The following is a 21,069-nucleotide window of genomic DNA, read 5'->3' as shown; positions in this document are numbered from 1 at the left end:
TGGGGCCCCGCCTCCCCCAGGACCAGGCCGAGCCGGGATTGGGCGGGACGGAGGGGAGCGGAGGAGGGCGGAGCTCGGGGGAGGAAGATGGCGGCCGTGCGGGGACTGTCCGTAACTGCCGCGGCGCTGAGAGCGGTCACTCCCTGGCCCAGGGGCAGGTACCGAGCCTAAGAGGGCGCCCCGGGTGTGTTAGGGTCTACGCCTCCGGGGGGAAAGTGGAGGCCCGCGGGGGAGGCGGTGAGGTCCGCTGTGCGGCTGTCCGGGCTGGGGTCGTGAGGTTCCACTCGCGGCTGTCCTCTGCCGGGGGGGTCAGCAGGTGTCCGTGTGTCCCCGGGTTCAACCCCACCCCACCCCCGCTTTGTGCTGCAGGCTACTGGCGGCCCCCACGGGGCCACCGGCACGTCGGGTGTCGTCGTCCTCCAACCCCGAGGCCGATGAAGGGCAGATCCACCTCACCGAGAGCTGCGTCCAGGTAGGACGCTGGACGTGGGGCTTTGGGCAGCCGGGAGCGGGGGGTGGGGTATGGGGGGGAGGGGCTCCTGCACTTTGCTCTCTTTCCCCGGCTGCTGCTGCTGCTTTTCTTGCGCCCCAATCTCCCTTCCTGCTTTTCAGAGACTCCTGGAAATCACCAAAGGGTCAGAATTCCTCCGGCTGGAGGTGGAAGGTGGTGGATGCTCGGGATTCCAGTACAAGTTCTCACTGGACACCGTTGTCAACCCGGACGACAGGCAAGGAGGCAGGGGAGGGGACAAAACTCTGAAGTTTAAGGGGCCCTTTGGGGCTCCTTTTTCTATTTGGGGGCCACACCTGGTGGTGCTGGGGCGACTCCAGCTCTGCCCCAGGATCGTGGTCGCTGTGGTGGTGGTGGTGAGGGTGGGATGGGAAGGGGGTGTTAGGGGGAGCAGCGTCGGGCATGGAACCTGGGCCGTCCACATGCAAAGCCTGTGCGGAGCCCATTGGGCTCTCTCTCTGGCCCTGGCACTTGGCCTGCTGAGGATGTGAGGAGGCCTCGGTCCCCCAGGCGGTCCATCCCGGTGCAGTGTCCTTTGGAGCAGCTCCTGAGGACCGAGCCCTCTGTGCTTACGGTGCAGCGGGGCGCCCAGCGCTGGAGGCTCTGCTGTTTACCACGCTCACTGCTGCCTGCCTTTCCTCCTGTCTTTGCAGAGTGTTTGAACAGGGCGGGGCCAGAGTGGTGGTTGATGCTGATAGCCTGGCCTTCGTGAAAGGCGCCCAGGTGGACTTCAGCCAAGAACTGATCCGGAGCTCCTTCCAAGTGTTGAACAATCCTCAAGCGCAGCAAGGCTGCTCCTGCGGCTCATCCTTCTCTCTCAAACTCTGATGCCGTGACAGGCGGCCGGACACTGAACCAAGCTAAGAGACCTGGAGTTAGTAGCACTCTAGAGGTTGCCTTCCAATCATGTCCCTATCGATTTTTTTTCCCCCTTCAGTCCAGGGGTGTTGTTTGCCACTATTCTTCTCAGGATGTGACACTTTTACACTTGACTGTAGTTAAGTATCCCCAGTTCTGGGACAGCTAGATGCTAGTCTCTAAGATTCAATAACAGGTTGGAATCCCGTTGAATCTGTAGAACCATCGTGGTTTTCCAGAACTTGGAGTTATTTCTCTGACCCTCAGAGCTGTTTGTATATATATATATATTGTGTGTATGTGTGTGTGTGCGTGTGCATAAAAGCATCATTTTAAGGAATGGCCTTACTGTGTTTTGGATTACCCACAGCCTGGGGAGCTTGGACACTGGTTATTCCTCCTGGAGGAATACCTGGTTATTATTTGCTTCAAGTCAGTCAAATGAAACATTCCTTTTCATCTCTCTCTTCTTGAATGTGCCCACTGACTGATCCTTTTCTTCCCCTCTGCATCCATTCTCCATTATTTGTTAAAGCATATACATATTTTTCTCTTATACACTTACGAATCTGTTCAATTGACAAAACCAGTAACATTACCCAGAAAGCCCCATGGATATGTGAATAATTTGAAAAATAACCCCCCCCTACTTATATTGACATTTCTGTGATCATATAGGATATGTGATCATATAGGATATATACACTCCTGTCATATTGTACAATACTTCCTGTCCTATGCATAGCAGAAAGTGGTTCCTTCATGGGGTGTAGATCACTATTTCCCAAAGAAAGAGAGACTGCCCTGAGGGTGCTAGGATGGTGTGTTGTGAGGACAGGGGAGCAGTTAATAAACCAGAGGCAGTTGCAGAATCCTTTGTTGGCTTAGAAAAGGTACATTTTCAGGGGGGTACCTCTGATTGATTATTATTATTTTTTTTTTCTGAAAAAGGCAGTAGTAGATCAAATAAACTTGGAAGCCTCAGATCTAAACAATAGATTCTTAGGGAATTTTCTTTTAGGTTGGGTTAAAATAGAGGACCAAAAAAAGTGTAAGGTAGAAACCTAGGTAAAGTGTAGGATACTCAGTTAAATCTAAATTTCAGATAAACAAAAAAATTTGGGTACAAGTATGTCACAAATATTGCATGAGACCATACAAAATATGTTTATTTAAAAGTCATACTTAAGGGGCTGGAGCGATAGTACAGTGGGTAGGGCGTTTGCCTTGCACGCGGCCGACCCGGATTCTAATCCCAGCATCCCATATGGTCCCCTGAGCACCGCCAGGGGTAATTCCTGAGTGAAGAGCCAGGAGTAACCCCTGTGCATCGCCGGGTGTGACCCAAAAGCCAAAAAAAAAAAAAAAAAGTCATATTTAACCAGAGCATCCAGTATTTTTTTTTAAGTTTTTATTTTATTGAATCACCATGAAAAAAATACAAAGCTTTCAGGTTTAAGTCTCAGTCATATAATGAGTAAACCCCCATCCCTTCACCAGTGCACATGTTCCACCATCAAGAACCCCAAAATACCCCCCTCCCACCCAGCCCTAACCTAAGTAGCTAATGATCTTCACTTTATTATTTCTATACTTTGAATACATTCAATATTTCAATAGAGAACTCACTATTATTGTTTGGAATTTTCCCCCAACAATCAGGCCTGCTGAAAGGGTATCATTTAATAATTTCAGTGTTGAGAATGAAGACTCTATGAACTCGCGCGGCTGCTCTTGCAGCCGTGCGGTTTTGGATTTCTGATATTTTAGCTCAGTTCACAGTCTAGATGCATTTCTGTAAGAAGCCGCTCTGGGTGCCAAAATGGGTTAGAAGACCTCTGGGATCATAGTCTTTAGGAGCAAAGGGTCCGTTTCGTGCTCGGCAGCTCCAGATCTTATCTGGGCCGAGGGCGTGCTGGGAACACCCACTTCCCATGATCGCCTATGAGCCACAAAACTGCAAAATTCATCTCTGGGTTGGGAGTCTTAGAGGGTGGCTCTCGCCACGTGGATGTTGCTGTCGCCATTTTCCGTGCAGACAAACAGGGTGGAGGGGAAAAGTCCATCCCCGGGCGGCACGGAGTTGTAGCACAGCTCACAGTCTAGATGCATTTCTGTAAGAAGCCACTCTGGGTGCCAGAATGGGTTAGAAGACCTCTGGGATCATATTCTTTAGGAGCAGAGGGTCCGTTTCGAGTTCGGCAGCTCCAGATCTTATCTGGGCCGAGGGCGGCATCCAGTATTTTTATTTATATTATGTCAAGCCTGGCAGCACTACTTTAGACCACTGAAGAGAGCTTTTCTGACTTTTGTCTTGGGTCCATACCCAGTGATGCTTAGGGGCTACTCCTGGTTTGATTTTCTGGGGTCATCCTGTGGCGCTCAGAGTACCATGTAGTGCCAGGGATGGAACCCAAATCTGCCACATGCAAAGTGTGGACCTGAGCTCGTGGAACGATCTCTCCAGCCAAAGCAAAGCTTTGTAAGTCACAGGTTCTAATGAGTTTTAAAGTGCGTGTTTAGGCTTAATTAAGCTACAGAGCTAGAAGTAGTCACGCTTTGTGTATTACAGTGCCAGGAGAATCAGAACGATGAACAGACAATTGAAAATGACAAGGCCACCATAAGATAAATGACCTCTGAATGCTAATGTTAGGAAAAATACCACCAAATTGATTCTCAAATAATTGTCAGTTAAATTTCTGCCTAAGACCTTCAAAGTGTGTCTCAACAACAATATCAACAAAAATGCATTTCAGGACTAGAACGTTTTTAGACTGAATTGGAATTAAAATGCACCAAAAAATAATGCACCACTAAGAAGAATGGAAGCAGAGGTCAGAGAAAATATCTTGGGCAGACTCTTCTTTATATTCTTATTAACATGGGAAAACCTAGGGCTTAGAGGACACAGCTAGTTGTGTGTACAATGTGTATAAAGAGAGAAAGTGCAGGACACTCAGCTCCTCAGCAAACTTCTTGTTAGGTTTGCAGCTGTGGCAGCAGAAAGCAGCCACATGGAAGGCTTTGTAGTAACTAAGATACCTAAAAATTGTCCAACACAGGGGACTAATAAGATTTTCATTCTCGGGCCAGAAAGTTAGTACCATGCATAAGGTGCGTTCCTTGTATGTGATTGACCCAGTCTGAGGATCCCTGGTATCCCATATGGTCCCCCCCTACCCCCAGCACTGCCAGGAGTGATCCCTGAGTGCAGAGCCTGGAGTAATTCTGTAATCCCTGAGCAACATTGGGTGTGGCCCAAAAGAAAAATATTTTTTTCTCTCTACAAGGGGATTTTGCTGTACAATCATAATCTTAGAACTAATTCTTTTAGAATCTTGGTTGTTTTTGATCTATTGGTTTAAAAACTCAGGCTGAGCAAAATAAGTACAATAGCATTGTGCTTAAATCATTTAAATAGCATTTCCTTCACCTGTTCCTTGATTCATTAAATTGTAGTAGTCAAGGGATAGGTTTCCTTAAGTGCCTATTGACTCAAGAGCCTAGTTCCTATGCGTAAGTATTGACTGTTGGTTGGAATTTTGTGTTTAGAATGGAGTACATTTGGGAGAAATCGCCTTCTGATTGAGAAAGCTTTATAAGGAAATTTGAACTGGTAAGAAGGTTCTGTTGCAAACAGGTGAAAGTTAAGGCGCTGTCATGAGGGAATGATAGCATCGGGCAGTTTGCTTGGAATAAACAAGAACAGTAAAATGGGCTTAGGATTTTCTTAAGACTTTTTTTGCATAGATTCTTCTATCTAGCAAACCACAAAATCCAGCGTTTTCATAAATTTTACTCACTGCAGATTCATATAGGGAAACTTTGCACTCTTCTAGTATCAGTTGAAAAAAAAAAACTTATCTCCCCACAACTTTCAAGAGGAAGTTATCAAGGTACTAATTGCTGCAGAATTGATTTTTTTTTCCTTTTCAGTGAGGTCATACCCAGCAGTGCTCAGGGACTACTGGTGATGCTCAGGAGACTCTGTTGTGCCAGGTATCAAACCCAGGCCTCCTGCATGCAAAGCCTGTTATCTCTCTGGTCCACAGAAGAGTTATTTAACTTTTCTGGGCCACACCCAGCAGTGCTCAGAGTTTACTCTTGGCTTTGAGCTCAGGGACTACTCCTGGCAGAGCTCAGGAGACCATATGGGGTCCTGAGGATCCAACTCCGGTCTGCCATATGCAAGGCAATTGCCTTACTCACTGTACTACCTCTCTGAACCCTTGATATTTAACTTTTTATGCTTCATAGTGAATGCCAACAGCAGCAAGTCCCACCTGTGCTTTAGCACCGAAGGTGAGAGCAACCTGACACTTGGTTGTCTCAAAGAGTTAGCAGTCATAAGGAGCAGGAGGAAGAGGAGGAAAAACAAAGAATTAACATCCAGCTCTCACACTAGTCTGTGAAGTGACTGGTAGTGCACAGTGCTTTGTAAATGATGTGGCCTGCCCACCCTTAGATTCTTTTCCTGGGACCGATGACTGAGCAAGGGATTAGGAAAACAGGTTTACAACAGATTAGGAAGGACTGTAGTCCTAGTTTCTGTGATGACACACTCATCTCTCTAACTTCTGAAAACAGTCTTGTTCTTTTGGTCGTTCCTGCTCAGTACCCCCTTAAAGGGTCTTCCTGTATGGAGCACATTAAAGGGCACATCCTGTATGGAGCAGTGGGCAGTGCTGTTTGCGGAGGTGTGGGCCTCCTTTCAACCTTGGCCAAGCTGAGGTCATGCAGTCGCCGTGGGCGGGCTCTCACGTGGCCTCCCGACACCAGCCTGATTTCCCGGGTTTGGCTCCAAGGCAGGAAACTGCTCTACCTTCCTAGAAAATTCTTCCTCCACGGAGGTGCCTCAAGAATGTTTGCTCTAGGGCTGGGGAAACAGTACGGAGTATGGGGCACTTGGCTCGCCTGGGGCCAACCCAGTTTCACTTCCCAGCAACCCAGGTGCTGGATCCCTGCCTGGAGTGATCCCGGAGTTGCAGAACCAGGAATAAACCCTGAGCACCATCAGATAATGCCAAAAAAAAAACCCAAAAATAAAATGTAAGATAATGTAGGATAACATCGGGTTTGTCCTTTCAGCCTTGCCGCAGGGAACTTAGGTTTATCGGGTTGTGCCCCATCACAGTGCTCCCATTCCTTTGTTTATCTGTAAACTCTTCTCTGTACGCTCCTTCCCAACCAGTTAATCACCTTTCCCCTAATCAGATTCTGTTAGCTTGTAAATTAAGATCCTTCTAAGGGCACTGAACCTGTAAGTTATGTCTTTTGCATAGTTTACGTTAAAGCAGTGTCCTTTCTGCATGAACATAGGAAGACAGTTAATATTATGCTCTTGTAACTTGGGAGTTGATTGACTCCGAATAATATTTACTCCTGGGCATCTGCTTTCTTGACTTAGTTGCCCTTAGTTCCTAGCACCCCAAAAAGCAGCGTCCCGTCGAGGAACTGAATGGATCCAGGGCAAGCTGTGAGCTACCCTGGCATCAAAATGGGCCAGGCCAAAGTGCCACAATACTCAACTATAAGTTGAGAGCATGGTCATGGATAAATGCTGTCATGATCCAAAAATAACGACAGGATTAGGACCTTGCTGGGGCTAGGAAGACTAACCTGGCCTGAGGACTGTGGTCTGGAATATATAGTGAATGTCCTCAGGAAGAATCAAACTTTAAGTTTGATATATCTCTGTGTTCATACAGAATGACATTGCTAGAAATATTAGAAGTAAATTTACTATAACTATTTAAGTGGATTACTAGTTGAGGAAAGAAAACTACACATTCTGGATGGGATCCCGCCCTTAAACCGATCTCCTAGTAATTTGGAGTAATCTCTTTAGATGAGATTTTATCCTTGAGTTAATCTCTTGGAGGAGTGGCCTTACCTCTCCTTGTTGATTTGTTAATGTTCAACCCCACCTTTGTATCACCACCCTAAGTTATTGCTATATAAGGTACATGAGATTGGAGAACACAGAGATTGGTAGATTGGAAGAGACCAGAGGAGAGACTACAGAGACAGAGTCAGAGATAGAGAGAAGAGAGCACAGCAGCACACACAGAAGCAGAGCATAAAGGAGGAGGTAGGGAGAGAAGGAGAGCCAGCCAGAGGAGGTAGAAAAAGAGAGCCAGATCGAGAAGCAATCAGAGTCAGAATCCAGGGAAGAAGAAGCAGAGAACGTAAGAAAAGCAGAGAACGGGAAGAAGAAAAGTCAGAATCCAGAAAGTCAGAGTCAGAATCCGAGGATCTGGGATCTAGGAATGAGGGGCTAGGAAGGAAGAGTGTGTGAGATGGGAGAGACGAGCAATTGAATAACCGACAACTAATCAACCAGCTTGGTCCTCGTTCTTCCCTCGCCTGCCCACAGCCAACAGCCGTCTCGATCTGGTTCATACACAGCGGCTTGAGAGCACTGACTGTGAGTAAGCGAGAGAGCCTCCCCGAAAGCCCACGGACACACATCATCCTTCTGCGTGCGAGTATATATTTTTCACAAGATACTATCAGAGAAAGAGCTAAAGAGAAGGACCACTTAAGCAGACTATGGCCAAGCTGCTGTATTTAAAAATATTTTATTTTTTGAATAGGTAATACATATGGTTCACAATTCAATAAAACACAAAAGGGGATACAAAAAAGTCCTCGGCCTGTACCCAACTTCCCATCCCGCTCCCCACAAGCCACCATTGTTTCTAAGATACAATGCCATTGATACGATATGAGCAAGCATGTACAAAAATCTTCAGCACAACATAAGGCATTAAAAAGACAGAAAATGTCCATTAGTAGGGGACTGGTGAAATAAATTACGGTTTATCCATTCAACGGAATCACATACAGTTATGAAAGGGAACAAGACAGCTCTCTATGTGCCAGTAGAAAGTGAAAGAGAAAAGTGCAGGGGAGCATCCGTGATATGCCAGATGCACTTCGAATACAAAGATAAATATGCATGTGCACGAAATAGCTCGGGAAGGTGAGCTTTGGGATGAGGGAATGTGGAAATTGCATTTAAGAGTGCTCAATGCCAGCAGGGATATGAGGGAATGTTAGGAATTCTCTGAAACATGGGAGTAAAGTGGGGTGGGAAGGATAGAATTTGCAGATACCCAATTCGCATTCCCCTATCATTAGGCAAGTAGCAGCATGTTGCACTTTGTTATACAAACTTCCCTTCCTCCTTACTCTATTTTTGATGGCTAGAACTGTTCTTTTTGTTTTTTGTTTTTTTTTAGGGCTTCTTAGCAGTCAATTGTTTCTAATACTTTGCTATTCCAAATAATGCTAGAATAACCATGCTCATGTTATTTCACATGTACTGAGGCTATATCTGAAGGTAAAATTCCTAAAAGTACAATTACTGAATCAAAGAGTAAATGCTTTTGTCACTCTGGAAGACAGTGCTCAGTGCAGCCTCATCAGAAGTTGGTACTCATGTCAGTGTATGACAGTGTCAGTTTCCCCATGTGCTTGGGTACGCGCTCTACCACTGAGCCATAATCCCAGCCCCTCAACTAGGATTCTTAAAAAAAAATGTTTTAAATTTTTGTCTGTCTGACAGCGTATCTTTATGTGATTTCAACTTGCACTTTTTTAGTTACGGAGAAAGGTCAGAATATGTTCATATGTTTAAGAACTATATATTTCTGTCTCAACCAGCATGACCTAGAGCAAATCATCAAAGCTTTATGTGTGTCAACTTTTCTCACCCTGTTTTATAAGTTGGGCATAAATAGAGTAGGTGGGATCACTGGATGCTCAGATGCAATTCAGACACGGCACTCAGCACGGCGTGTGGCCCCCAGCAGGCCTCCAGTAAGGGACTGAGATGACTGCCGCCGGGGGCAGGTTAGGCCGGAAGAGATGAAACCAGGAAGACGGATTCACCTCCACATCATCAGTCACAAGGGTGCCTTTCTCACGGACACGGCCGTTCCTCAGAGAAATGCCAACTCACAGGTGACCTTGGCCTGGAAGGGTCACGAGCCCTTTCCCTGGGGACCCCAGTCATACGTAGTGGCACAATCTCGCAGCGAACATCCCGACTGAGCCAACACGTGAAGTAATTTGATTGCAAATGACACAAACACAAGAACAGAAGTGCCGAGCCGTATGTTCCTTTAGTCCCGGCGGCTCTGCACTGCCCGCTAGGCCTGGGACAGTGGGCGGTCACTTTGTGAGGGGAGGAGGGCAGAGCCCTCTGAGTTCCGGCGAGAGCCACAGGAAATCTGGCTTCCCCTAGACAAGACTGCTCTGTATCTCACAAGCTGGAAAGGAGGGTTTTCTGTCAAGCGGGTTTGCACAGAGGGAGGGCTCAGGGGAGATTTGTTTCTGTGGGAAGCGTGTGTATTTACTGAAGTTCTTAGCCATGGCTTTCCTGTCTGCAGTGCACAGGGACTTCCCTGGGTTTAGTTTCTTTACCCCAACTACTGAGCATTTTGCTTCAGACTGGCACGAAGCCCTGACACCCTCTTACCAAACTTCCCCCATATTCTTTTCACACCGCCTTCTCCCTGCTTTCTCAGACTCCCTGCAATCTGGAATTCTCGGACACGAGAACATTTGCTCCTTTCTGGGGCCACAGGGTGGAGACGTGGCAAAAATCTGGTCCACGCCAAAAACTGGCGGGTGATGTGTCCCACCAGCATTTCCTTGCTCCATGGATTGGAAGGACCAGCCCAGGGTCGATGTGGCTTCTGGCCCACTTGGGGAATCATCAGGATGATAAGGGTCTGGATCATGCAGGGAAAGCGTGTCTGCGATGGGACGCCAAAGGACCCTGCACCTTTGTGCAGCTTGAGTGGGTAGATGGGACCATCCCTTTGTACACATCCCATGCCAAAGCCAGGGCAGATGGAGGGCTGGGCCTTGTGGTCAGTGGCGGAAGCATGAAAGCACTTATTTGGTGGTACTGGAGCCAAGCAAAGGCATGCAGCATGGAGGTGGTGACAAGCTCACCACCAGAGCCTGAGCCGGGAGCCATGAGACCCGAAGAGACTTGGCTGGCACAGCCTCCTGCCCGGTGTCTGCCAGGGTCTTCCCGGCCGGGAAAGCTCCCTCAGGGCCCTTCCCTGGGGCGGGGGCCCCAGTTCCAGGTAGCTGCCCACACTGACCCCCGCCGCTACTCCTCAGCGATGCAGTGGGGGGGACCCGCTGCGGCCACAAAACCCGGGGCGCAGTGGCAGCGGTAGGAGCCCTCGGTGTTCTCGCAGTGGCCGTGGGCGCAGAGCGCGGCAGGCCCGTTCAAGTCTTCACACTCGTTGACGTCTAAGAGAGGAGACGGATTCGAGAGCTGGAGAGGGGGCCTGAGGACTTCTGCTCTCCCTCTGCTCCCGAAGACCCCGGCTGTGTTGGGAGCCCCGGGGGGTCTCAGAGACCAAAGTTGTCTCCCAAACCAAGCAACTCAAGGGCCCAAGCTGAGGGTGGTTATGCCAGGCGGTGCCTGGGGAACAGCACCCCCCCCCCCCAGCCCCCTGTCTTTCTGTCTTGGAACCTCCTTAGAACTGGATTTCTATTTTTTTTTTTTTTGCTTTTTGGATCACACCTGGCCATGCACAGGGGTTATTCCTGGCTCTGCACTCAGGAATTCACCCCTGGCAGTGCTCAGGGGACCATATGGGATGCTGGGAATCGAACCCAGGTCGGCCGTGTGCAAGGCAAAACGCCCTACCCGCTGTGCTATCACTCCAAGCCCCAGGCTTTCTATTTTTAAAAAAATTATTTCAAAATTTTATTTTTATAAAGTTGCACACTGATTAGATTCGATATTCCAACATTAGTCCCACCACCATTACCACTTCCCACTACCATTATTTCAAAATTTTCCACTACCATCCAAGCCTGTCTCAAAGGCAGATCCTAAACAATTATAGAAGAAAGTGTGGGAAGATGAGAGTCTCTCCACCTTGGAGAATTGGATTTCCTTTTTTTTTTTTTTTCTTTTGATGTTCAGAGGTTATTCCTGGCTCTGCACTCAGGTGATTAGGGGAGCATATGGGATGCCGGGGATTAGAACTCAGTTCAGCCACATGCTAAGCAAACACCCTACCCGTTGTACTATGGCTCGGGCTCGAGAACCGGATTTCTAAACCTGACCTCATCCAGCCGGTGCCTCGCAGCCCCACTAGGGGGCAGCAGTGGATCACGTTATCTTAACTCCAGCCGCGCGTCCCTGCTTGAGTGACGGGCACCCGCTGCCTTCTCCAACCTGCTCCCAGGCACTGCCCCCCCCCCCCCGGGTGCTGCCTTACCCACGCAGGCCAGCTGGGCCATGTCCAGCTGGAAGCCCTCGAAGCAGTCGCAGGTGTAGCCCTCCTGCACGCGCACGCAGCGGCCGTTCTCGCAACCGTTCAGCACGCCGCACTCCTCTGCCTGCAGCCCTTCAAAGCCGGCCTGGTACTCTGCAGGGCGGGGGCCAGAGAGAAGGACGCTGGGGCCTGAAGTGTGGGTGGGAGGGTCGCGCGGCTCTCACGGGCACGAGAACAAGGGGTGCTGCTCTGAGGGGTGTGTCCCTGGGGAGAGGTGCCAGGTTGGGGGGGCCCGGGAGGGTCGGGCTCCAGCGCCCTCACGAGGACCCCTGCGTATCCCAGAGCGGTGTCTGTGCGGGGCCTGGCTTTACTGGGGTGGTTGGTGGTAGGATACTCTGTACAGGTGAGGCGGGAGGGCGGTGGGCGGCAGGGGGTGGCAGTAACAGAGGATGATATGCGCAGCCAACACAAGCCAAAGCTTCCACCACAACCCTCTCTTTAAGCAAACCGCCCTGGAATAAGCACCACATTGGGTGGTGTGGTGGGTACCTGGGCAGAGAGACCGGCCCGACTCCCTGTTTAGCACCGGTATGTGCCACCGGTGGCCCACGCTTGCACGCAGTATAATGAATACAAGTTACAGTGCCGGCGTCAGTGTGTTCAAGTCCAGGACCTGAGATGGCTCCAGGGGCTAAGCCTGGGCTTCGATTCCCGAGCCACCAGGAGTGACCCCAAAAGCCAAAAATAAAATCTAAGTAAGGCCTGAGTGCTGGAGTCATTGACACCCAAGTCGCCAAGGAGTGGGGGGTGGGGCTTCACAGTGACCAGCAGCCCTCAGCTCCCGCCTTGGCGGCCAGCCTGACGTTGGGCAGGGGGTTATCCTGCAAGTGGGACTGGTGTGGAGGGATGTGTGCCCACTTCCTCAGCCACCAGGGACGCTCTGGGGCTGCACCCGTGCCTCCTGGTGCCTCTCACCCGTGCCTCTACCTCTCACCCTGCCCCCATGCTGGGCTCGATCATCAGAGGCCGTTGCGGGATCTGGGCGTTTGGAGCTGTCCCTTGAGTGACCCGTAAGAGGCCTCCGTTGTGCCGCTCTCCCCTCCCAGCTGTCCCTCTGTTGTCGGTCGGACACACAGACCTGGCTGGCTGGCCACGTAGTGGGGCTGGAGTTCCGAGGGTGGCAGGGGTGGCTCGAGGGCAGCCACGCGGTCCCCGGGGTGGCCGGCCGGGTTGGAGAAGGGCGGCTCGGGCACGACGTCCTCGGGACCCAGGTAGTTGTAGAAGGGGGCCCCATCGGGGCCGTAGAGGCTGTAGTGCGGGTCCTCAGACCCGGGGCCGTACTCGTACCCCGGCCGGAAGTGCACGCCGGCCTCCCGCTCCGCCTCGATCCGGGCCACGTTGCACAGCTGGGCGTAGACCTCTGTCGGGGCACAGGGAGAGGACGCTGCCCCACTCCTGGCGGCCCCGGGGGCAAGGGGTGCCCCAGGCAATGCCGCCCTCCCCATCCCGGCCTCCTCCCGCTTCCCCCCAGGCCGGGCCCCTCTCTGCAGGCGCCCCTCCCCCTCTCACCGGAGTTCCTCGGGGGGCACAGAGCACACTGCTGGGTCCAGGCCTCGCCATCCTGGCAGCAGCATTCCGTGTAGGTGGTGCGGCGCCCGTGCAGGGGCTGGCTGCACACGTAGTCGGTGACCTTCTTCCAGCAGATGTCCATGTGGATGTCATGGTCGGGCAGGTCCTCTGAAGGGCCCAGGGCACAGAGACGCATGAGGGCCCGGCCCCGTGCATCCTAGTGGGCCCCGCTGCCCACCCGGCCCCCCGGGGCACCTGGGTCGCTGGTGCCGTTCACGCAGCGCTGCCGGCTGGGGTCCAGGGTGAGCGGCGGGCTGCAGAAGCAGTGGAAGGAGCCGTCGGTGTTCACGCACTCGCCGTTCTCGCAGGCCGTGTCCTGGCACTCATCGTGATCTGGGGAGGCAGAAAGACAGGAGACGTCGCGGCGGCCGGGGGAGGGGGGCGGCAGGAGGGGCAGCAACATGCCGGTGGTGCCGCCAGCCCAGCCTGACAGCCCTGATGGCCGCGCTCCCCCGCTGCCCCGCTCTGCGGACGGGGCTGGTGGCTGGTGGCACGCGGAGAGGCTGGGCGGGACCCGTCTCACCCTCGCATTGCCTGCGGGCGGCGTTGTAGTGGTAGCCGGGATGGCACAAGCAGATGTAGCCGGGCACCGTGTTGAGGCACCGGCCGTTCTGGCAGAGGCCAGGCCCAAACATCATGCACTCGTCCGCATCTGTGGGAGGAGCCGTGGGATACGGGGCTGAGGACGGAGCCACACACGAGAACCGCCGGGCCTAAAGCCGGGTCCTGCGGGCAGGGGTCCTCTGGCCTCAGTTTCCTGCCTCAAAGAGGTGGGTCCCAGGGCGGGAGAGAAGGGACAGTACGTAGGGCACTTGCCCTGTACACTGCCACCCCCAGTTTGATGCCAGGATCCCACGTGCCCGGCCCAAGTCCCACCAGGAGTGAGCCCTGAGCACTGCCAGGTATGGCCCAAGCCCTCCCCCGTCCACACACAAATGTGGGTGCCGCTTCTGACCCGCTCCAGGCGGCGAGGAAGGATGGTTCTACCGTGGGTGTTTCCAGGGTGCCAGGCCAGCTGGGCTCTTTCTAGGCCTTTCTTTTCTCCAGCCTCAGGGCCAGGCTGCCGAGTCCTCCCCCCACCCTGAGACTCAGCCTTTGCAAGTGAGGCCAGAGGGACGAGCCTCCGGGCGCCAGTGCTCTCGCTCCGTCCCTGTGCTCTGCGTCCCGGTTAGTCAGAGCCTCGTGTGCGCAGGGAAGCTGGGCGGCGGGACACTGACCCTCGGGGGGGGGAAACGGAGTCAGAGCTCCCCCACGCTGGGCCTCAGCTTACCTGTGTACGTGGTCTGCCCGAACATCCAGGCGCCTTCCACGGGGACGTAGCCCTTCCCGCTCGGGCAGATCTCGCTGAACTCCACTGCTCAGGGAGGCAGAGACTCAGCCAGGGATGGGGGTGCCCCGCCCCGCCCCTTCCTCATAGGCCCCCCTCCCCAGCCCGCCCCACCCCACCCCCACCCCCGCTTGGAGCTGTGAGGGTTGGGAAACCGGGGGCCTCACCTGAGTCCTCGGCGGGGCAGGGGGCACAGGCGTCCCCCCAGCTGGCGCCTTGGGTGCAGCAGCACTCGGCCCGCGTGGTGTTCCGGCCCAGGAGGCGGGAGCAGGGCTGGCCTTCCGTCCCCGAGTAGCACTCGGCGTGGAGGGGACCCGGGGGGCGCTCCCCAGGGGGGGCCTCAGGGACACTCTGGCCTGGGTGACAGGGGCCCCTTCTCAGTGTCCCCTCTCCCTCTCGGCCCAAAGAGGCCTCTTGGCCTTGGAACGACTTTCAGGCTTTGAGCACAGGCGCGGGACTGTTCATTCGCACGGTGGAGGCCACCACGGCCCCCAGGACCACCCTGCCCTCGTCTCTGGGGTCCCCAGCTGGAGCAGCCCTGGGTTCAGCCTGCCGGTGCCCAGCTCTCTCCTTCACCCACGTCGGCCACCAGCCAAGGGCGTTGGGGAGCAGGGCAGGTGGGATGGGGGGGGCGCGGCTCAATCTGAGCCCCCCTGGGGGGGCTGCCCTCAGTGGGTGGGGCTCTGTGATCCCAGCCACCCCTCCCCGCCCACACACACACACTCCCCACCCCGGGACCCTCATTCCCGCCTGGCACTGCTGACCTCTGGTCTCCAAAGCTCTCAGACTCACGCCTGCACATGCGCCCCCCCCACCAGCAAGCAACAGGCTGGTCCTGCCCGGCAGGGAGGGCTAGAGGGGCTCACCTCCAGCCCCCCGCGGGCGGCAGCGGCCCTCCTGAGCGTCGTACTCCTCCAGGTCGCTGGCACAGAGGCACAGGAAGGAGCCCTCCACGTTCTCACAGAGCGCCGCCCCGCACACGGCCAGCATGAGCTCGCACTCGTTCACGTCTGCGGCCGGGAGGACAGGCTGGTGGGCAGGGTCCCCCTTCCCTCCCCCGCCCAGAGAAGTAGGCTCGGCCCGGCAGGAGCTGAACTGGGGGGTCTGAGTTAGCTCACGGGGGCTTGGGGAGGGAGAGGAGGGTGAGGCCCACCCCCCGACAGACCCCGAGGAAAGGATGTTCCTGTCAAGTGTCCCATCTCTAGAAACCTTGGGGGCTCTGCCCCTGCCCCCCACAGACACTACACACACACACACACACACACACACACACACACACACACACACACGCACACGGCCTGGCCGAGGTGCCAGCCGCAGGTGGGTATGAGCCCGCCCTGCCCCGCCCACTTTCCAGGGCCTGCTGTGCAGACAGGAGCCCCCGCCCTGAGCCTGGGCTGTGCGTCTCACCCACGCAGTCCCAGCCCGAGGCGGAGTTCTCGAAGCCCTGGTCGCAGAGGCAGCGGAAGGAGCCGTCCGTGTTGTCGCAGAAGCCGTGGCTGCCACACATGTTGTCGTTGGCACACTCGTCAATGTCTGGGGGCAGCGGGACGGCAGGGAGAGCCCACGGGCTCCGTCAGTTTGCTGGGAATGTTTGCCTGTTTATCGGCTCTATGAACCCCCCCCCCCCCCCGACCCAGTTCTGCAAAAAGTAACTGGTAAACAAGCGGCCAAAAAAAAAAAAAAAATCCAGGGCTGGAGTGATAGCACAACGGGTAGGGCTTTGCCTTGCACGCGGATGACCCGGGTTCGATTCCCAGCATCCCATATGGTCCCCTGAGCACCGCCAGGAGTGAAGCCTGAGTGCATGAGCCAGGAGTGACCCCTGTGCATTGCTGGGTGTGACCCAAAAAGCAAAAAAATAAATAAAAAATGATAATAATAAAAAAAAAATCCTCTGGAGGAAAGCATCTGGCCAGACCCAGGGAATCAGCTGCCCCCTGCCCCCCGCCCCTAGCTGCCCACTCACCGATGCATTCTCCCGTCGGCGCCAGGTGGAAGCCGGGCTGGCAGCCCTGCACGCAGCGGAAGGAGCCGGGGCTGTTCTCACACCGCCAGGCCCCACACACTGGGCGGCTGTAGTCCTCACACTCGTTGATGTCTGTGCCCAGGGCCAGAAGAAGGGGACGGGAGCGTCAGGCTCCTGCCTCACCTCCCTGGCCCCTCACGTCCCGGGCAAGCTCTGGCTTCCTCCATCTGCTCTGAATTACTGGTCTCAGGTTAGCCTCAAGACAGCTGGTTCCAGGTCTCCCCTCCCCACCGCACCCCAGCAGGAGGGAGCATCTAGGAGGGGAGCTCTGAGCCTTTTTGGCCCCTTGGCCCCCATGTGACCCCCAGCAGAGATCTGCAGCCACCCCTTCAGAGGGACTCGAGGCAGGTGTGTTCCAGAGAGTGGTCCTCTCCTCACCTCACCTCACCTCACCTCACCTCACCTCACCTCACCTCTGTCTCATGGCTCAATTTTTTTTTTTGCTTTTTTTGGGTCACACCTGGCAATGCACAGGGGTTACCTCCTGGCTCTGCACTCAGGAGTTACTCCTGGCGGTGCTCAGGGGACCATATGGGATGCTGGGAATCGAACCCAGGTCGGCCGTGTGCAAGGCAAACGCCCTACCCGCTGTGCTATTGCTCCAGCCCCTCATGGCTCAATTTGAAGGTGGCCCCTAACTATGTCTCCCAGAGAAGGCTGGCGGGTACTTAATAAAGCACCCCGGGACCAATATGGCTCTAAAACACTGTCTGCTCTGTTAGCACGAGGGGCCTGGTCGGTCTCCTGCCCTGTTGCCATCCATGCCGTTCCCTCGGGCAGCCAGGCCCTGTCCATCCCAGCTTCCCGGGCAGCTGGGGCCCGGCAGCAGGGGGGCGGCTGGCCGACCCCGGCCACCGAGGAAGCCCTTACCCACACACTCGGTGCTCTCAGCGGCAGGCTGGAAGCCAGTGTTGCAGAGACAGCGGAAGGAGCCGTCTGTGTTGACACAGCGGCCACCCTGACACCGGTCAGGGCCTGCACACTCGTCCACATCTGGAACAGACACGTGGGTCAGGCCAGCCTCCTCCGGCCTGGCACTGTTAAGGGGGAAGAGGCAACTTGGAGCTGGGAGGGTGCCTGCTTGCCGTGGACCCCAGGGGGCAGCCTTGGTGAAAACCCCAATTCCTCCTGGAATCCTGGGGAACCCCTGTCTCAGCCTGCCAAAATCCCCTCCCCACCAGCATTTTATGTTATAGTCTATTTTTTCTTTTTCCTTTTTGGGTCACACCTGGCGATGATGCACAGGGGTGACTCCTGGCTCTGCACTCAGGAATTACTCCCGGTGGTGCTTCGGGGAACATCTGGGATGCTGGGACTTGAACCCGGGTCAGCCGTGTGCAAGGCAAATGCCCTGCACTATCCCTCTCTACTATCGCTCCAATCCTCTTGTTTTTTTTTTCTTTTTGGGTCACACCCGGCAATGCACAGGGGTTACCTCCTGGCTTTGCACTCAGGAGTTACTCCTGGCGATGCTCAGGGGACCATATGGGATGCTGGGAATCGAACCCAGGTTGGCCACGTGCAAGGCAAACGCCCTACCCGCTGTGCTATCTCTCCAGCCCCTTGTTTTGTTTTTTGATGATACTCAGGTTACTCCTGGTTCTGCACTCAGGAATCACTCCTGGCCTGCTCAGGGGACCCACTGGGTGCTGGGGATCGAACCCGGGTCGGCCTCCCCCTGTCCCTTCACTCTAGCCTGACTTGATATTAGTCTAGACGGAGGCTTCAGCAACCCCTCCTGCTGGCAAGTGGGCCCTGGGCCTGGGGGTTGCTCACCTTCGCATCGGGTGGCCCCATCAGTGGGGGTGTAGCCAGGGGCACAGAGACAGAAGAAGGAGCCCAGGCTGTTGAGACACTCGCCCCGGGGCGCACAGTGCTGCTCCCCCGAGCACTCGTCCACGTCTGCAGGGAGGAGACAGGCAGGGGCATGGCCAGGGATCCCCCCGCTTCCACCCCCCACCCCGCCGCCCCCTGGAGGGGGTACCCGGGCCGCTTACCCACACACACAGTGCCATTGGCCAGCTGGAAGCCCTGGGGACACACGCACTGGTAGGAGCCCGCCGTGTTCTTGCACTCGCCACCCTGGCAGCTGCCCGGAAGAGCTTCACACTCGTCCACGTCTGCAGGGCACAGCGGGAGCCAGGCCTGAGTCTGCACCCCTGGCCCTGGCCAGGAGCCACCCTCAGGGACCTGGGCCCTACAGGGGGTGTGGCTGGGAGGAGCAGGGCCTCGTGACCACAGCTCCGAGTCCACCGGGCAGCTCCCTGGCCTCTCCAGCCACACACAAGGCCCCTCTCCCAACCCCCCGCTGGGGCTGCCTGCTGTCCCAGCCCCCGAGGCCCAGTCTTCTGGTTGAAGTGGCTTGGGTGTTAGCGAGAGGCCGAAGGGGTCGCGTGGGAGAAGAACACACAACCCATCCAGGGAGCCGCCGGAGGTCTTCCCCTGGGCCTACAGGGGCGGGGCAGACACCTGTGCTGTTCCCAACCGGGTCCAGCTCCGCCCGCCCGCTCCGGGCCATTCCGAGGAACCCAGAGGAGCCCCAGCCACCAGCTCAGGTCCCAGTCGGGCCCAGGAAGCCGGGCAGAGATGACTCAATGATTTGATGATTTGATACTCGGCCTGGCTGAGAAGCCCCACTCCCGCCACACACACACACACACACACACACACACACACACACACACACACACACACACACAGAGAAGCCCCACCCACGCCACACACACACACACACACACACACACACACACACACACACTAGCCCACCGCCCACCCGAGGTGCTCAGAGGTGTCCAGGGGCATCCCGGCCCGGAAGCAGCCCTCCCTGTCCCTGTCACCCCTCTCTCTGCCCCGTGCTTACCTTCACACGTGTGGCCCAGAGGGCCGGGCTGGTAGCCCGGGTCACAGGCCCGGCAGGTGAAGGAGCCTGGCGTGTTGGTGCAGACTCCAGCGGGGCAGACTCCCGGGAAGGCACACTCGTCCAGGTCTGAGGGGTCACAGCCAGTCAGGGGGGCCCCCAGAGTCACCCCATCAGGGCTGGAGAGACAAAACTCCTCACCCCTCCCCGCCTCCCTGTCGGAGCTGGTGGACGCCCTCAGCGCCCCGGCACGGGCAGGCCCTGGTTAGGGGCCTTCCATGGGGCCCAGCACCGGCCGACACTCCCGGCTCTGCTCGGTCCCTGGTTCCACTCTTCTGGGACCCCCCCCCCCCCCCGCCAACAGAGGCTCTCCCTGGGCCCGGGGCTGGGTGGCACACGGCCGGTCACTCTCTGGGAGGGAGACGGTCGCCCACGCCCGGCTCACCTTGGCAGGCGGTGCCCTCTTCATTCACCCAGTACCCGCTCTCGCAGGCCGAGCAGGTGAAGGAGCCCTCGGTGTTGAGGCAGAGGCCCGTGGGGCACGAAGCCCGGTGGGCGCATTCGTCCACATCTGCAATGGCGAGGGGGTCCTGTGAGGGGCTCCGGAGGCAGGAACGGGAGGGGGGGAGGCCTAGGCGGGAGGGGGGAGGCCTGGGACAGACGAGGCCGCCTCACTCAGCCCCAGAAGTGGTGGCCCTCCGGGCTCTGCCTACCTCGGCAGCCCTTCTGGTCGGGGGTGAGCTCGTAGCCCGGCTCACAGGAGCACCGGAAGGAGCCCTCCAGGTTGGTGCAGCTTCCGTGGGCGCAGACCCCGGGACTCAGACACTCATTCACATCTGAGGGGGAAGAAGCCCAGGAGGGTGACTGGCTGCTTCTGTCTCAGGCCCACCCCGCACGGCTTCGCATCTCAAGTGGTAGAAGAGGGGGCTTAGCCAGACAGCCCCCCACCCCCCTCTCGAGGACCAGGCGCGTATTCCTGCTCCCACCCTACCCTCTGCAGCTCGGGTGTACCCCCCTCACCCCGACTGCCCGCTCACTTCATGGAGCACCCTGCTTCGGACCCAGAAAAGGGGGCTAAGACCCACCCCAGCTTTGGGGCGGGTTCAGCCCTGCCAAAGCCCCCAGCAGTGAAGGGACCCCCAAACCGGGGTTTACCCAACATGGGGGTCTGAATCTCTCCGACGCCCCCTGCTGTCAATCAGACCAGCGGGGGGGGGGGGCCCTGTGCCTGGGAGGTGGGTGGGCAGTGCAGGGAGAGTGGCCGGTCCCCAGGGCCTGGGAACTGGCTGCCCTCTCGGGAGCCTCAAAGGAGCTATTCACAGGCAGCGCCCCCGACACTCGGAAGCAGGCGCCCTCTTCCTGCAGGGCCTGGGCGGGGGTAGCGGGGTGCTGCGGACAGTCCCCCGGCCGGAGCACCCGCTGCTCAGCTGGCCCTCTGGGCAGGGCTGTGGGGAAGGGGGCAGGGGAGCACTGGCCACTTCCTGGGAGCACGGCAGGTCCGGCTGCCTCTTCTGGGAATGCCAGCCACCCCCGCCCCCGGGGGCAGGAGGCAGCCACAGAAAGCATCTGGCATCTGGGCCGGTGGCTACCAGACAGATA

At 56.1% G+C, this 21,069-nt stretch overlaps 2 protein-coding genes across 2 annotated transcripts in view; one reads left to right on the top strand and one right to left on the bottom strand.

Annotated features, from left to right (window-relative positions):
- Positions 1-54: 54 nt before the first annotated feature.
- ISCA2 (iron-sulfur cluster assembly 2) lies at positions 55-1,713 on the top strand. The gene is made up of 4 exons (XM_004612283.2): positions 55-158; positions 370-472; positions 613-728; positions 1,165-1,713. Exons 1-4 carry the CDS (start codon positions 88-90, stop codon positions 1,337-1,339), a joined length of 465 nt encoding a protein of 154 aa, XP_004612340.1. The 5' UTR covers positions 55-87; the 3' UTR covers positions 1,340-1,713.
- A 3,342-nt stretch (positions 1,714-5,055) lies between these two features.
- Positions 5,056-21,069, bottom strand: part of LTBP2 (latent transforming growth factor beta binding protein 2) — a 96,484-nt gene continuing 80,470 nt past the window's right edge. Inside the window, exons 20-36 of the mRNA XM_055131041.1 lie at positions 20,184-20,306; positions 19,916-20,041; positions 19,474-19,599; positions 18,611-18,733; positions 18,390-18,515; positions 17,484-17,606; positions 16,554-16,685; positions 15,995-16,120; positions 15,451-15,594; positions 14,752-14,940; positions 14,528-14,611; positions 13,781-13,909; positions 13,453-13,590; positions 13,198-13,365; positions 12,767-13,048; positions 11,632-11,781; positions 5,056-10,648 (exon numbers count right to left, since the gene is read on the bottom strand). Of these exons, the coding sequence (XP_054987016.1) occupies positions 10,503-10,648; positions 11,632-11,781; positions 12,767-13,048; positions 13,198-13,365; positions 13,453-13,590; positions 13,781-13,909; positions 14,528-14,611; positions 14,752-14,940; positions 15,451-15,594; positions 15,995-16,120; positions 16,554-16,685; positions 17,484-17,606; positions 18,390-18,515; positions 18,611-18,733; positions 19,474-19,599; positions 19,916-20,041; positions 20,184-20,306 (2,435 nt within the window). The 3' untranslated portion in view covers positions 5,056-10,502. The remainder of the gene's footprint in view (positions 10,649-11,631; positions 11,782-12,766; positions 13,049-13,197; positions 13,366-13,452; positions 13,591-13,780; positions 13,910-14,527; positions 14,612-14,751; positions 14,941-15,450; positions 15,595-15,994; positions 16,121-16,553; positions 16,686-17,483; positions 17,607-18,389; positions 18,516-18,610; positions 18,734-19,473; positions 19,600-19,915; positions 20,042-20,183; positions 20,307-21,069) is intronic.

The sequence above is a fragment of the Sorex araneus genome, chromosome 3 (genome assembly GCF_027595985.1).
Source record: "Sorex araneus isolate mSorAra2 chromosome 3, mSorAra2.pri, whole genome shotgun sequence".
Classification (NCBI taxonomy): Eukaryota; Metazoa; Chordata; class Mammalia; order Eulipotyphla; family Soricidae; genus Sorex; species Sorex araneus.
The sequence above is the reverse complement of the archived record's forward strand: the minus strand, read 5'-3'. Positions and strand labels throughout refer to the sequence as shown.

Coding starts and splice junctions, on each gene's coding strand:
- ISCA2 (XM_004612283.2), top strand. CDS start 88: ATGGCGGCCGTGCGGGGACTGTCCGTAACTGCCGCGGCGCTGAGAGCG. Junction 159..369: donor ACTCCCTGGCCCAGGGGCAG/GTACCGAGCCTA, acceptor TTTGTGCTGCAG/GCTACTGGCGGCCCCCACGG. Junction 473..612: donor TCACCGAGAGCTGCGTCCAG/GTAGGACGCTGG, acceptor CCTGCTTTTCAG/AGACTCCTGGAAATCACCAA.